Source organism: Anguilla rostrata, chromosome 2 (genome assembly GCF_018555375.3).
Source record: "Anguilla rostrata isolate EN2019 chromosome 2, ASM1855537v3, whole genome shotgun sequence".
In the NCBI taxonomy this organism is placed as follows: Eukaryota; Metazoa; Chordata; class Actinopteri; order Anguilliformes; family Anguillidae; genus Anguilla; species Anguilla rostrata.
The window spans coordinates 41,298,894-41,313,274 of record NC_057934.1 but is presented as its reverse complement, the minus strand read 5'-3'; the positions used below and the strand labels follow the sequence as shown (position 1 = coordinate 41,313,274).

Here is a 14,381-nt window from a genome sequence, read left to right as displayed (position 1 = left end):
TATCACAAAAAGAAAGCAGCCATATTTGTGCGGATGTGGGTGTAACTGGGAATGACTCACACAGGTACTTGTGGAAGAATTTTGGCACGTGTAGCCACAGCTTAGACAATCTCTACTAAAGCATATATTCCTTGCCCTAAATCAGTACCACAACTGCAGTCTAAAGCACCTAACTGATGTCACTAAAACAAAATTCTGTGTGTTAAGTATTGATGGGGGAGTGAGGCTGAGCTGAGGGTGGCGCTGTTCTCATGAATGTCTTACGATGGTCATAAACCACATAAAGGTTGAGTCACTTAAGTTTGTTTTTGCCAAAACACATTTGCTCTGTCAACTTTAATGACTCAGAGCGAACGATAGTAATCCTCAATAATCATTAACAGCTACTTTAACAGAATTCAAGCCATATGTGCACGTGGGGCTGGAGCGTGGACATGCACGCAGGAGGATCTGGAATGTCTTGCCGTGCCAGCAGGATTCTGCTCACTGCCCACAGCTTTGAGGGCCCGGTACGGGGGAAACGGTCGCCAGGCAGCACGAAGAACAAGGATGAAACAGAGGCGGAGGGTGGCATCATGTTTCCTCTCTGCGCACCTGGCTGAGGGCCAGACAATCAGGGACCCAGTCTCTGTCTGCATAAACAGCTCTGAGTGCAGACACTGGAGAAGCTGCATGTCCCAGGGAGCTAAAGGGATCTGCGTCCTGTGACCCTGCCCCTATTTTTCATGTCACCACTGTCTTCTACAGACAGGCTGCCCACTGTGAAACAACACGATAAATTGAGCATCACAGGAAAGCCTCCGCCCAGCAGCCTGCCTGCACCAGCTCTGCCCCACCTCCCGTCCCAGCTACAGTGTAGAGAACCACTCTGGCAAAGTGCAGGACCCTAGGCAGCAATGGGGATGAGGGAGGTACAAAGGCAATCACTCTCAGTGCAAAGGTTAGTAGGGTTTTCTCTTTCATAGTCATATCACTTACTTTTTCACAGTCTTAGTAGTTACTATTTCACAATCTTAGCAAGTCTTTCACAGTCAGCAGAATTAGTCTTTCACAGTGATAGTAGTTATTCTTCAACAGTCCTAATAGAGTTACTCTTCCATAGTCATAGTAGTTACTCTTTCACAGTCATAGTATATTTAATCTTTGAGTGAGTCTGAGGTAGGGTTTTCACACTGCCTCTCACAGGTGGGGAGGTATGACGTTTCACAGCTTTTTTCCCTGAACTTCTGCTCTAAGGTTCAATCAGAAGCATCTCTCCTGAGCCAGGTGTTATTTGCAGAGCAGGTAAATCACCACATTATCCAAGAATATGGTTTAGTGTTCACTTCTTTCCCAAGAAATTGGGAAAGTTCACACCTGTGACCACAGAATATGAACAGCAGAAGGAGCCTGTCAGAAGACCAGAGGGGCTGTCAACACCTTGGAAGGTGTCACCTACAATACAGCCAAGGCTTCTGTGGGGCAAACTAATATGACTCAATTTACATGTAAAGTTTTGGATTATTCCAAGGCTCACTTATTTATGGCCTCGGCTCATTTATTACGTGAGTAGTAATGAAAACAGCGCTGGCTGCTGGATAAAGTGACTGATAAGACATGATTATGTTCAGGGGAACATCTCTTGATCCCACATTCCTCCCTCACATTAATATGTGACACACATGGAACGCATCTGCTAATGCCTTCCAGTAGGATGGTGGTTGAATTCTGTGGCACAAATCCACTGTGCTGCTAGTGCTAACCAGGTCAGGAAGCTATCCCATCAGCCAAGTTAAAAGCCTGACTACTACACAACTGCACACTACAGGGCCTACAAGAACATGGAAAACCATACTTACCACTACATATCACAACAAATGTTGGCATGGTATGAAAATCATACTGATGGCAAACTACTATTATTACAGTGACAAAGGCTACATCAAGGACTAACTGCCCAAACCAGTCAGAAGGGTGTAAGATTGCAGATGCTGTATTGTGATACAAGAAAACCAAACGAACAGGCATAGGGCAAAGGGTCAGGAGGACATTTTAGGAGATGGAGGCCTAGAATCACGTTTTTCTTCTAATACATCGCTGCCCCTGACCTCAAGCCAGCTGTAATAATGATGTACGGCAGAAGGCTGACATGGCTCAGCCTATATGCCCTCCAGGTGAAGGACACACTATCAAAGAATGTGGCACCAGGTGCGCAGAGGGAAGTCTTTATGGATATAACCATATGTGCTCATAATCCTCTCGTGGAGCTCAGAGCTAAGAATGTGGCTTAACCCAAATGTATGATAAAACAGAGAGATCCTCTTATGGTAAATATTTATCACTACACAGCCAGTATTAGATGGCATTAACCTACGAGGGGACGGTGCGTTGTCCGCCTGGAAAGTCGCCAGGCTGCTGAGTCAAGGCGTATGTGGGGGGTGGGGTTTGCAGGCAAGAATGTAATGTAATTGGGCAGGGACTGGAGGGAAGTGTCTGCTATGCCCTGAGGGACCTGTGGGTGGCAGGCTTGTACAGAACTCAGTGGAGAGCCCCATCACATGACCGGCCTACTGTTCACAGGCACAAACAAGCCGGCTTTACCTGGGACCTGATCCCATCAGAGGCACCTGGCCGAACAGCTGGGGTTTCAGTCTGGCAGGCCAGTACAGTGCGAAAAAAAAAAAACCATGAGCTGAACTCATTCCATACCACTGAGCATTTAAACACGTGCCATATAATATAACATAATAGACTTCTAACATAATCTGCAGGACTTGTGGTAATACCTAAATGGTATGAGTATATCATATGCTTATGGTTTTTACATGTGGGCACTTACTAGCAGTGAAATCAGTGCACTGGCAGTGCATTAAACGGCATACTTTCTTATTTTCACTTTGCAACAGGTTCAGACAGCAAATAATTTATTCCGATCATGTGCCAACATTGTAAATGGCAGAACAGAATACATCGTTCTATCGTAGGCAGGGGTGAGTGCAAGGCTTCTAAGGCTACTGCTGTATGAGAACCACCGCGTACACTTCAAAGGCAGGCACTGAATCTGGCTAAAATAAGCCGTACTTCCTGGGCAGTATGGTTTGTACTTCTCCACTGTTCCGCAAGCAGACCGGTGAACCTAAGGACCATTCATGTCTTCCCTATCGCGGCTGGCACACTGAAAGTGGGTTGAGGAGTCACCGGCCTTGCGGGATTTTCTCTGCATAACTGAACCACAAGATGTGTCAGTATGTGAGTAAGTAGCCGGAGGGGTGGGCAGAGAGGACTGCAAGCACAGAGATGATCACACTTGTTTCAGATTCCCTGATAGTGGCAGGGCCCTGTACTTTATTGCTTCTAGTTTCTCATACAACAGCACTGCTGATGAGCTCGCTGCTATCAAGATTTTTTGTCCCATTTAATTCACTGGGAATGGGGCAAGGTCAGACTTTTGAATGAGGCACCTGGTGACTGAGGCTCTGCTTTTTCCATCAAAGGAAACAAATGCCTTTCAAGGTCATTCAGCTCATAGCGAGACGGACCTGCTATATACCGTACTTCCTATATCACATTGGATATTCAGTCATCAGATGGAATACACAGCTGTACATGCTCTCGCTGTATATAGATATAGACAGAAGAGAAACACAGACAGTGTACACATATACTTTGTGTGTGTGTGCGTGCATAAGTGCGCATTGTGCCAGTCGAATATCCACTGTCTGTTTTCTTCCCTGTTTTTTTCCATTTGTTTTTATTTTCATACACATTGAGGTTTCTAGCTCTATGTACTATTTATGTCTCATAACTCAGCAACTGATAATGCTGGCTCAAACCTCCATATTACTTCAGATAACCATTATGTTGCACAGAAAGACTGTAGATCTGGATTCAATCAAAATGTTCATTAACTTTGACTCAATATTAACTATGCGTGTTGGGTTTATTTTTCGCAAAAGGGATTTGGGGAACTAATGTTATCAGTTGTTGAACTCAGCCCAGACTACATTTGTATAGACAAGACTGAAAATTTTGTATTTAATCATGTGTCAAGTTGAGGACAAAAATAGAATCCAGGCCAAAGCCTATTTTCTTTACTCTTCATCAGAATTCCAAGTTTTGGAAACAAGGGTTTTGTGTGTCATAAACAATATGGATAAATACACACATGCACATGGTTCTTCTTACAGCAACACTGCTCGTATAGCGCTTCAGTAATGGTAATACGAATGCACAGGGGACATTTAGTGTCTGCTTTCTTTCCTTTGATTATCCTATAAAGGCAGACAACCACATCTGACTTCACCTCACAGCGTGTTATGAGCGAGCGCGGGTGGGAATGGCCGCCTGACGCAATGCATAAGCAGTACCGCTACGAGGGTAAATAAAGGGGTGAGGTGGGGGGCTCCCATAAAGACCGGCTTTCTGGCCGCGGCCGCTGTGCGTGAGGCAGACGCGGAGCAGCGGATCTCCCGTCTCCGGCGTGCTCGGAAACAGATGTGCGGGCACCGGCCCCGCTCCGGACCCCTCCCCTGCAGCGGGACCCCGCCCGTGGGGAGGGGGACGGCCCCTAGCCACCCGGCCTCAGACCGAGACGCTGGCCGTCTGCAGCTCTCTGGCCACTGACCTGGGAGCGCTGCACCTCTGACCCCCGGTGTGATGTAAACAATGCTCATGTTTGGCTCTGTTTGTTTTGTCTGGAGGAGAAGTGTGTTGTGGTGCCCTCTCTCTCACCCGTTGATGATCTCTTTGTTCTCGGCGCGGATGAAGTGCTCCTTGTCGGGCGTCAGGATGCAGAGGGAGTTCTTCTGGCCTGTCCGGGCCTCTCCGTCGATCACGTCGGAGCACTGGTTCATGTTGATGGTGCCCTGGGGCAGGGTGCTGGGCTGCGGGAGGAGCAGACGGGGCTCGGTCAATCTTCACATAGCACACACACAGCCAGAGAAATTCTCAATCTGCAATCTTCAAATAACACACAGCCAGAGAAATTCTCAATCTGCAATCTTCAAATAACACACAGACAGTCAGAAATTCTCAGTCATACACCAATCTTCAAATAACACACAGACAGTCAGAAATTCTCAGTCATACAGCAATCTTCAAATAACACACAGACAGTCAGAAATTCTCAGTCATACAGCAATCTTCACATAACACACAGACAGTCAGAGAGATTTGTCAGACGGAAATCCTCACAACAGCAACAAACAACCAGAGAGATGCTAGGTCAGATGGCCATATGCACAACGCCCATGCAGCAAGAAAACCTCACCACACAGGAAGGTCAGAAAACCAACCACACTAAGCACTGAGCAATTCAACCAACAGCCAAAAACTGCCTGTACGGCAAAGATTCTCATAGCTGTAACTCATAGAGGTCTTGAGAGAGCTACCATGGGCCTACTGTTACCAGGCAGAAACAAAGACGCCTGCGCAAATAGAAGCACTCTTTAAAACGGTTTGCTTTTCTAAAACACCAAGGTTTGTTTGACTATGAAAGCAAGCTGTCGGTATGGCTCTGGTATTTAGTTCCACCCACCAGGTGGTTTGAAGGAGAAGGGCCTGGCACCACCGGCCTGGCACTACCAGCCTGGCACGAGGTTAGAGGAACACAACCCGCTTCCAACCTCCAGGTATGTTGACGCCATGACCGCTAACCAGTGCGGCGGGCTAAAGGGAGGTTTATATACGCAGGGGCAGCTCATTGCCTGTCCGCCCTCGTCTGCGGAGAGGACCAGGGGGACGCGTTTCGTTGGCTCTGAATGAACAGAAGCTCCTCACAGCCTCCCTTCTGAGGCTCTCTGTTGCCTTAACAATGATTTTCAGTGGCAGGCTGCCACAGCGTGAAAAGCCCGTCTCCGCTGCAAATGACAGAGCCCGTCCGCTCGCACAAAACAATTCCAGCGGCATCCGCAAATAAACACGCCATTGTTGCTTTACGATGTTGCACTTGGCACAGGGCTCTTTCTCATCCCACAGTACACTGCAGAACCAGCTATCTACACCCCATTAAACAATACGCACAGTGCACAAAGACCAAATAAAAAAAAACGGTCTGTCCATGGTGTGTCATTGTGTGCTTGAGTCAAAAACTGAATCTAGATATATCCTCACCTGAACTCAATCAATAAAATGATAAAGCCATATATCATAAACATGACAGAGCTACCCTTGTTGCATATGTTCAATGGGATATGAATGTTACATGTAAAGATAGATATTGAGCAAAATATCAATTGAGTATGAGAATTGTTCTACACGTTTGCTGAGGTGATTTCCATCTCTGAAAATAGACAGTTGCATACTGATGAACAGCTGAGCTCAGTGTGACTCTGGACCTGTGATGAGCTGCAGCGTCTGGCTGACATCCAGCTGCAGGGGCTGACCTGCGCACACACACACACACACACACACAAAAACAATAGCACTCGCAGCAGCCAACAAACTGACACAAGGGGAAATGCACAGACACTTCTAGGCTAACCACCAACCAGTCACATTAGAGTTGAGCCAGAGGAATAAGTCACAATAAAACTGCGTGCAAAGGAAACACATTTGCTTCCTCATTGTCCAAAATAATGAATTCATAAACTACTTCCCTTTCTACTGCAGTCTGTGCTTAGAAGGGACCAAAGCTGAATTTTTAGATTACTACCATGTGACCACATGCAGTCTATTTCACCACCCACCCCAAAGATCGACCCCTGTTGGGCTCTACCCCTCTGCCTCAGTGCTTCACTCAGGGGACACAAATGCAACAAGAGCTCCAGCTCTCAGGCCCTGAGCTGGGCCCTGGGCCCTGGGCCCTGGGCTCTCCCTGCTCACTATGCAGGCAGTCTGGCTCATCCCCTCCAAATGACGGGGCTTACCCTGCGTCGCTACATTCAGCTGCCACTCCAGGCACCACTCGAGAGTGGGGGATGGTGGGGGGTGAGGCCTGTGGGTCACCGTGGCCCCCCCTCAGCCCTAGTGACAGCACACCCCAGCGCAGGTGCCTGAATGGGGCAGCCTTTGAAGCACTCAAGTACACAAAAACAGATGGAGGAGGCAGGGGTACTGAACAATTTGTACCAAACAGGCCTGGATCGCTAAATATAAGACAAATGAACCAGCCTGTCCACTATATTCAATATGGGTTTAAAAAAAAACTATGCTATTGATGTTTTGCTTTTAATAATACTGACCTATCCCAGAGGACTGGCTCTGCCCTGGCTGTAGTGCTGATGTTAAGAGCTACATGGGAAACAAGGGTCAGGTAGGGCAGAGTGTAACTGCAGCCTTGCCACTCTTTCTAACTGACTGCAAGAGCAAATTGCACGGATGACACAAAGCCATTTACACCAAGATGAACTGGCTGTAAAGTGTGAAAATGCTGGTTTTACAGAAACTCCAGCAGCGAGCAAATAGCTTTTGCTCTGGCAGCCCAGGTCAGTCTTGCACTCTCCTTGTTGCAGGACACACACACACACACACTATTGAAAGTCTGTACTAAGGCTTCAGAGAGTGTGAAATTTCAGCAAACATTTGGCTTCAGGTAAGTGGCTACCTCTCTCTGACAGACTCTCATAAACGGGAAAGTCTGTTGGCCATATCAAAACGTGAACTACCAAAATGATAACATAGGCGAGAACTTCCTGTTATAAGTGGCAGAAGCTGAGCAAGCTCGACCAATCATCATGCGGTGCATAGGATAACAGAACCCATGGGAAACACCACATGAGTACTGGTGGCGATACAAGTTTTATCAATAGGAAATGGCTGAATTGCCTGAAAAAACATCAACAAAAAATATAAACGAGGAGCAAGAGGAGAACATCCAACAAAAACAACGTGCATCATCAACAACATCCCGGGACCAGAAAAGATAAGACAAAAGAACAGTATTCCCTTCAACTGGATCAACAACAGAGGTGAGCTGTCAAAAATTATGAAGTTAGCAAAGTTAGCTAACGCAACCACAAAGTTTTCTGCTTGGGGGTATTCGGATGTAAGGACTTGTATTTGGTTAAGATGATTACTTGGCACCATTTTGAAACATATTCATTGGTGGAAATCCTTAGCTAGTAGCGAGCAAGCAGTAGGCCATGTGTGACATGCCAAATGTTTTCCGTAACCTGCTGGCAGACAGGTGAATACGTCCTGCTTTTCCAGTAAATATCTCAATATAAAGCGCTGCAGTGGTTTTAAACTTTGAATACATTGTAAACTGCTAACTTGTGAAATAGACCTGTCGAAAAGTTAATCGGTAATCAGCACTGCACTCTCATTTGAAGAGTTGCCTATCAAACTACAAACTCAGCAAGACTCCCTGGAAAGGGCGGTCCTTGGGCGGATAAGGTATGCCTACATCCGCTGTTGTAGCGAGGGTACTTCCGATTCACAGGACTACCGCGACGCCCCCAAAATTTAAATTCTGATTTTGCCGATGGGTTCAGAGATTGGTGTGTGGCTAATGCTGACAATACAATCGTATAGCGGGTGAGTGTGGGTTGGGGGGGAGGGGGGGTTGGCATGAGCAGAAAGGGAGAGCTGAGGAGGCACTTTTCTGGAGCAGAAAGGATGCAGCAGGATCTGCCTGACAGGAGACAGGAGCTGCTGACTAGGAGGAGGACCTCTACATCTTTGCACAGGCCAGAAATACAACCGGGCCCTCGTTGCTCTAAGCCACTGAATCACAGGAAGCGGGAGCTGCCCCTAAATAAATGAGTAAAAACAGCAGCAGAAAATAAAACATCTTTGCCCACATCGTGCCGAGCCCAGAGAAGATTGGGGCCTGATCCTCTGAGTGGCGTTCTGTGAACCCTGAGATGCAGCACCCCATCAGGAGAGACTGCTCAATCAAACTCCCTCCAGGAGGGCTCCTACATGGACTAAATAAGACAACTGGGGGCAGGCCCCACATAAGTGAAACCTGCAGCCTCCCTGAAGAAAATCACACCGTTCCCTCAAATGTTTGTGGTGGGAACGACACAGGCTGTGACATCAGCCATCGGGCAGAAAATCGGGCAGACGTCGGAGGGCAGGGGACGTGTGGTATATAGAGGTGCTCGGGCTCGCCAGAGACGAAACGTGCGGTAGAAGGGCCACTTGACCGCACCCAGGGCTGAGGGGACAGCTGGCCGTGACGGTCAGCTGCGTGTGTCTGAGAGGGGGGCTGACGTCAGCGCTGTCAGCTTGTCCTGAGAGCCCGGCCTGCGTCCCATCAGGCCCCTGCTGTCGGAGCGCTCCAAGAGGGCAGGGTGTCGGGGCCATGCGGGCAGAATGCAGACCATCTGTGCGCCCACTCCACACACACACTGGCACATTCACGCTCACTCACACACACCCACACACACCCACACACGTCCACTTTCATTCACACACACACTGGCACATTCACGCTCACTCACAAACACCCACACACACATGTCCACTTTCATTCACACACACACTGGCACATTCACGCTCACTCACAAACACCCACACACACACGTCCACTTTCATTCACATACACACTGGCACATTCACGCTCACTCACAAACACCCACACACACGTCCACTTTCATTCACACACACACGTGCACATTCACGCTCACTCACAAACACCCACACACACGTCCACTTTCATTCACATACACACAGTGATGCTCCCACACACACGTCCACGTACACTGGCACACACCGGCACATTTACGCTCTAACACACACAACGACACACTTTCACACACACCCACACCGGCATATTCACACTCACTCACAAACACCCACACACACACGTCCACTTTCATTCACATACACACACCGGCACATTGACACTCTCTCACACACACCCACACACTTTGACATATACCCACACACACACACTTTCACACATGCCCTCCCACACACACACACCTGCACATTCACACTCCTTCACAAACACCCACACACACATACACACACACATTCATTCACATACACACAAACACTGGCACATTCACACACTCACACATACGCATATCCACATTCACTCATACACACCCACACAAACCCACACAGACAGACAGACACACACACACACACACAATCATTCACTTAAATATACAGCCAGTCTCTCTCTCAATCTCTCTCTCACACACACAGCATGCATGCACGCACATTCACAAACAATAATAAACAGTATAAATATAATTGGTAGTATAGTCAATAAAAAAAATATAATTGGTCCATACAGTAATCAAATCACCTGTTGATTTTTTTTTAATAGCACAATGACTGGATCACAAGTCAGCCAGCCAAAGTTTTGTCTGTGTGTTGGGAATCTGAAATGCGCTGAAAGGCTGGCTTTCACGCTGCCTGAGCAGCACCTCAAAACAGAGCCACAGAGGAGCTGCACTGCGGAGCTGGGAGAGTGCCATGCTGACAAAGTGAGGGAAAGCATGACCAATCAAAACAGGGACTGGAGCAGCCTGATGAAAACAGGCCGTGAACCTCACAAGACAAGCTGTCACAGCCTCTGTCTCTGTCACTGGGGTTTCACAAATGCACAAAACATTCTCTGAGATTCAAACAGCGGTCCTGGACATGAACCGAGAACCATTTTATTTAAGAAAATGTGAAAAGCTGCACCAGTAAACATGTCCACCAGACTGTGATTCTGAAGGGGTCAGGGTCTAGATGTGGGAGGCGGGACCTTGTTATTCAACTCCAGTGACGTGCTTTGCTTCTGACCAGTTCTGGAAATGGGAGCCTTTTGTCCGTCTGCAGAAAGAAAACAACACGCAGACATGGGGCCCCGGGCCCCGGCCTCTCGTAGCGCCACCGATCCCCCCTTCATCGGCCTCGTCAGTCAGGGTTTCACCCCCCGGCCCCCGGGCGGGGCTCTCACTGACACCATGAATGCGCTTCCCCCTGCTTGAGGCTTGCCCCTCCCTCCAAGCCGGGGCCCGTTCTCAGCGCTGTGATTGGCACAACCAGTCACTGCTTATCCCTGCCTCCGGTGCTGTCAATCACCCCCGCTCCACACTTCACACGGGGGTTCTGAAGAGCAGAGGGGCCACTTGTTCTTTTTTTACACCGGTCTAGCCACTCTGGATGCGGAGAGGGGCGGGGCTGAAAAGATCTGCATTGTCACACTCTTTGGAGACATTTGTACATCCAGCTTCAAGTAACAGCCCCGGTATTAGCTGCCCACCCCAAGAAGGAAAATAATAAGACGCAAAGGGCTGTCAGCAGCTATATGACATAACCCTGACGGGGAGGGGGGGGCGGGAGTCTCAGAAACAGCTGTGCATGATGGGATTGACCGGTACCGGTCAGCACTGAGAGAAACACCTTTGCGAGATGTGACCTCAGCGTGACACGTCGAAGCCGTGCTTTAGCCTCGTGACTGGAGAGGTGCCGGGGCCTACAGCAGGCCAGCGGGAGGCACACGAGGCAGGGCGGCTCAGAAACAGAGCCATCCGAGACAGCGTGGCGAGCTACCTAAAAAGTGCTAGGAAAAAAATCATGCTTTAAATGTATAAACATAAGCTAAGGGCAAAGATTTGAAAAGATCAAACCCATTCTGTGCCAATGAATAGTCTCAAGCCTGCGTTTTTTTTTGACAACCACAAATCTTTTCTTACATCACTGGGCTTAGAAGTGTGACAGAATCCACTTTAAGCTGACAACAGTGACAGCCACAGTATGTATATTCACTGGAAGTATGTTAAAGAACTACAGCGGGAAAACGCTCTGTAACATTCTGGCACAGACACTGACTAATTCCAATGAAAGCAAAATAATTAATTATCCAATAAATAAAAATCATTAAAAACTAAATGACTTTTCAAGCAATGAGTGAAACTATTTAAAACTCTCTGGCACAGAAAACTGGCAAGTACACTTCCACTTGTTCCCAAAGCAAAAAAACCAAAAACAAAGTGGGAGGAGGCAATGGAGAGCCAGGAAAAGGCAACAAAGGTGAGGTTAATTAGTCAAGTTGGGGGGGGGGGGGGGTGGGTGGGGAGGGGGCCGAGGCAGGCAGTCAGCACGGGACTGGGCTAACACGTGTTGACAGGAGACCCAAACCTGTCAGCTCCCATTGCTGCCTGGCTCGTTTGAAAACGGGAGGAGAAGAAAGCGTTGGCCTCAGAAAAGCATGCCCAGTCCTTCTCCCCCGGCCACTCCACCGAACAATGAGGCCTTTGTGGGGCAGCACCAGCGTCCACACAATGTGGAATTGTCACCCCCTTTCAATAAGGAAACCAAGAGCAGGGGAAAAAAGCAACAAACCTGCTTTTGAACTCGGCACACAGAACTTCGGAATACAATGCTCAACACAGAGAGCGACGGCTCCTCTCTACCCATCTCTGCATTAGTTTAAAAAACACCCCAAAACATCCAGGCAACCCTACAGCAGCCCTCGATGGGCAGACATCCAGGAAACAAGGGACTGCAGGAGTTTAATGTCCAACATCCTGATGTCCACATTCATACGGCATAATTGTGACATTTACTGTCCCTTGAGCAAATGGCTGATGTGACGGTGGCTGGCAGGGGGTAACACCCTCCCCCCTCCCATTTGCACTTCACACTCTCAGCACTTTACACTTTGTTTACACCACAGCTGCCAAGATGTATTTTACCATGTTAATCTGTAGATTACTCAGAGATTGGGAGCAATTAAACCAATCAGAATCAGATATAAGCCGCCAGCGTTGCCTGCACGCAAGAGCACAGCCAGCATCTTTTCTGACGTTCTGAGAGCAGATTAACTTTTACGCAGGTCTGCGTCCGCATATTTTCATGGTTGGAAGCGAACCAGTAATGCTTAAGACTGAAAGAGTACTTCAAGGAGTGAAAATATGAACCCCAATGAACTCAGTTAGGAGCTTTTGATAGGCGAGGAGTGGGAGTAAGAGGCCTGGCAATTGGTCGGTGACTGATATGAGAGCAGCAGCTGAGGCAGGGCTTCAAACCAGCTGCTTCAATCAGGTCTAGGACCACTTGTCCTATTACGCAAGCAACTATCCACAGATTCATAACCTCTTTAGAACTTGGAAAGCACTTCCAAATCTGTGGTTAGTAACTGATCATTCCTAGAAAGTTTCAAAATGAAGTTGGACAGTATTATTCTCGCCCATTCGTTCAATGTTTCAACACACCCCACTTTGGGTCTATGAGCAGGCCTCCACTATTGCATCACCAGAAAATTTCCCAATATCAGGAAGAAGAAGAAAGGTCACACACACACATACAATCAGTTGAGTTTACATAGAGCAAGGAATTTGAGGAATCTCATGCGAGTGTTCCATTACTGTAGGAAAGAATGCCGGGGGGCGTGGAGGATGGAACCGGTGGGGTGGCTCGGTTTGCACGTAGGGGGCGGAGACGGGAGATTACGCTGTCAGCGATGCTCTCACGCGGTCCGGCCTCCGCTGTGATGACTAACAGGCAGACGAGCTTAACTCCGGCCAGCTGCCGGGGCTGCCCGGCGCGTAGCGCGTCGCCACAGACCAGCCAATCGCTGCAGAGCCGAGGGTGTCCGGGACGACGGGCGTCGCACCCTTCTCGGGCCCAGCCTGCCAGGCTCCCCGGGTACAGGGTCACAGTGCAGCGGTGTGGGAAGCCTCGTGGCTCCCTGGGTACAGGGTCACAGTGCAGCGGTGTGGGAGCCTCGTGGCTCCCTGGGTACAGGGTCACAGGGCAGCGGTGTGGGAAGCCTCGTGGCTCCCTGGGTACAGGGTCACAGTGCAGCGGTGTGGGAAGCCTCGTGGCTCCCTGGGTACAGGGTCACAGTGCAGCGGTGTGGGAAGCCTCGTGGCTCCCCGGGTACAGGGCCACAGTGCAGCGGTGTGGGAAGCCTTGTGGCTCCCTGGGTACAGGGCCACAGTGCAGCGGGTGGAAGCCTCGGCTCCTGGGACAGGGCCACAGTGCAGCGGTGTGGGAAGCCTCGTGGCCATCTGGGCTCTCAAATAAATAGGAATAAACAATGAAAAGTGAGAGGGGTAAAAACCACCGTGCCTCCCAGGAGACTGTTGCACCGTCGCAAAACACAAAAAACTTGCCTTATTCCACAGTTAATTCGAAGTAACGCAATGTGAAAATAAAGACAGACTCAAGTGTACACCGCCATCACATGTTTACATGGGTGGAAGCTGGAAGACGGTGGAAAGCTGGTTTTCGGTCGCTGCCTTATTTGGCGGTTGCTTGTTTGTCTTTCCCGTTCGGAGGCTGCGTTCGTTTAGCTTTGTTCAGGCTTCTTCGTTTCACATGGGAACCGCAGTAACTTTAAAAAAAACCTCCCTGGCTGGGTCAGCACAGTACTGCACATCCTTCTCACGGACAGGAGGGGTTTAAAAAAAACCATCCTGCAGAAGGGCATGCCAAACGGTATAGGGCCTCCCAAATCAGGTACGCAGACACGGCTCAAAGACAAATGTCCTGCAGTGTGCTTTCAATTC

General features: G+C 48.8%; 1 protein-coding gene across 5 annotated transcripts in view; it reads right to left on the bottom strand.

The window, feature by feature from the left end:
• si:ch73-103b11.2 (uncharacterized) overlaps positions 1–14,381 on the bottom strand; it is a 104,411-nt gene that overhangs the window by 38,730 nt on the left and 51,300 nt on the right. For all 5 annotated transcript variants that reach the window (XM_064322244.1, XM_064322243.1, XM_064322242.1 and 2 more), the window contains exon 4: positions 4,711–4,862. In XM_064322244.1, coding sequence (XP_064178314.1) covers positions 4,711–4,862 — 152 coding nt within the window. The remainder of the gene's footprint in view (positions 1–4,710; positions 4,863–14,381) is intronic.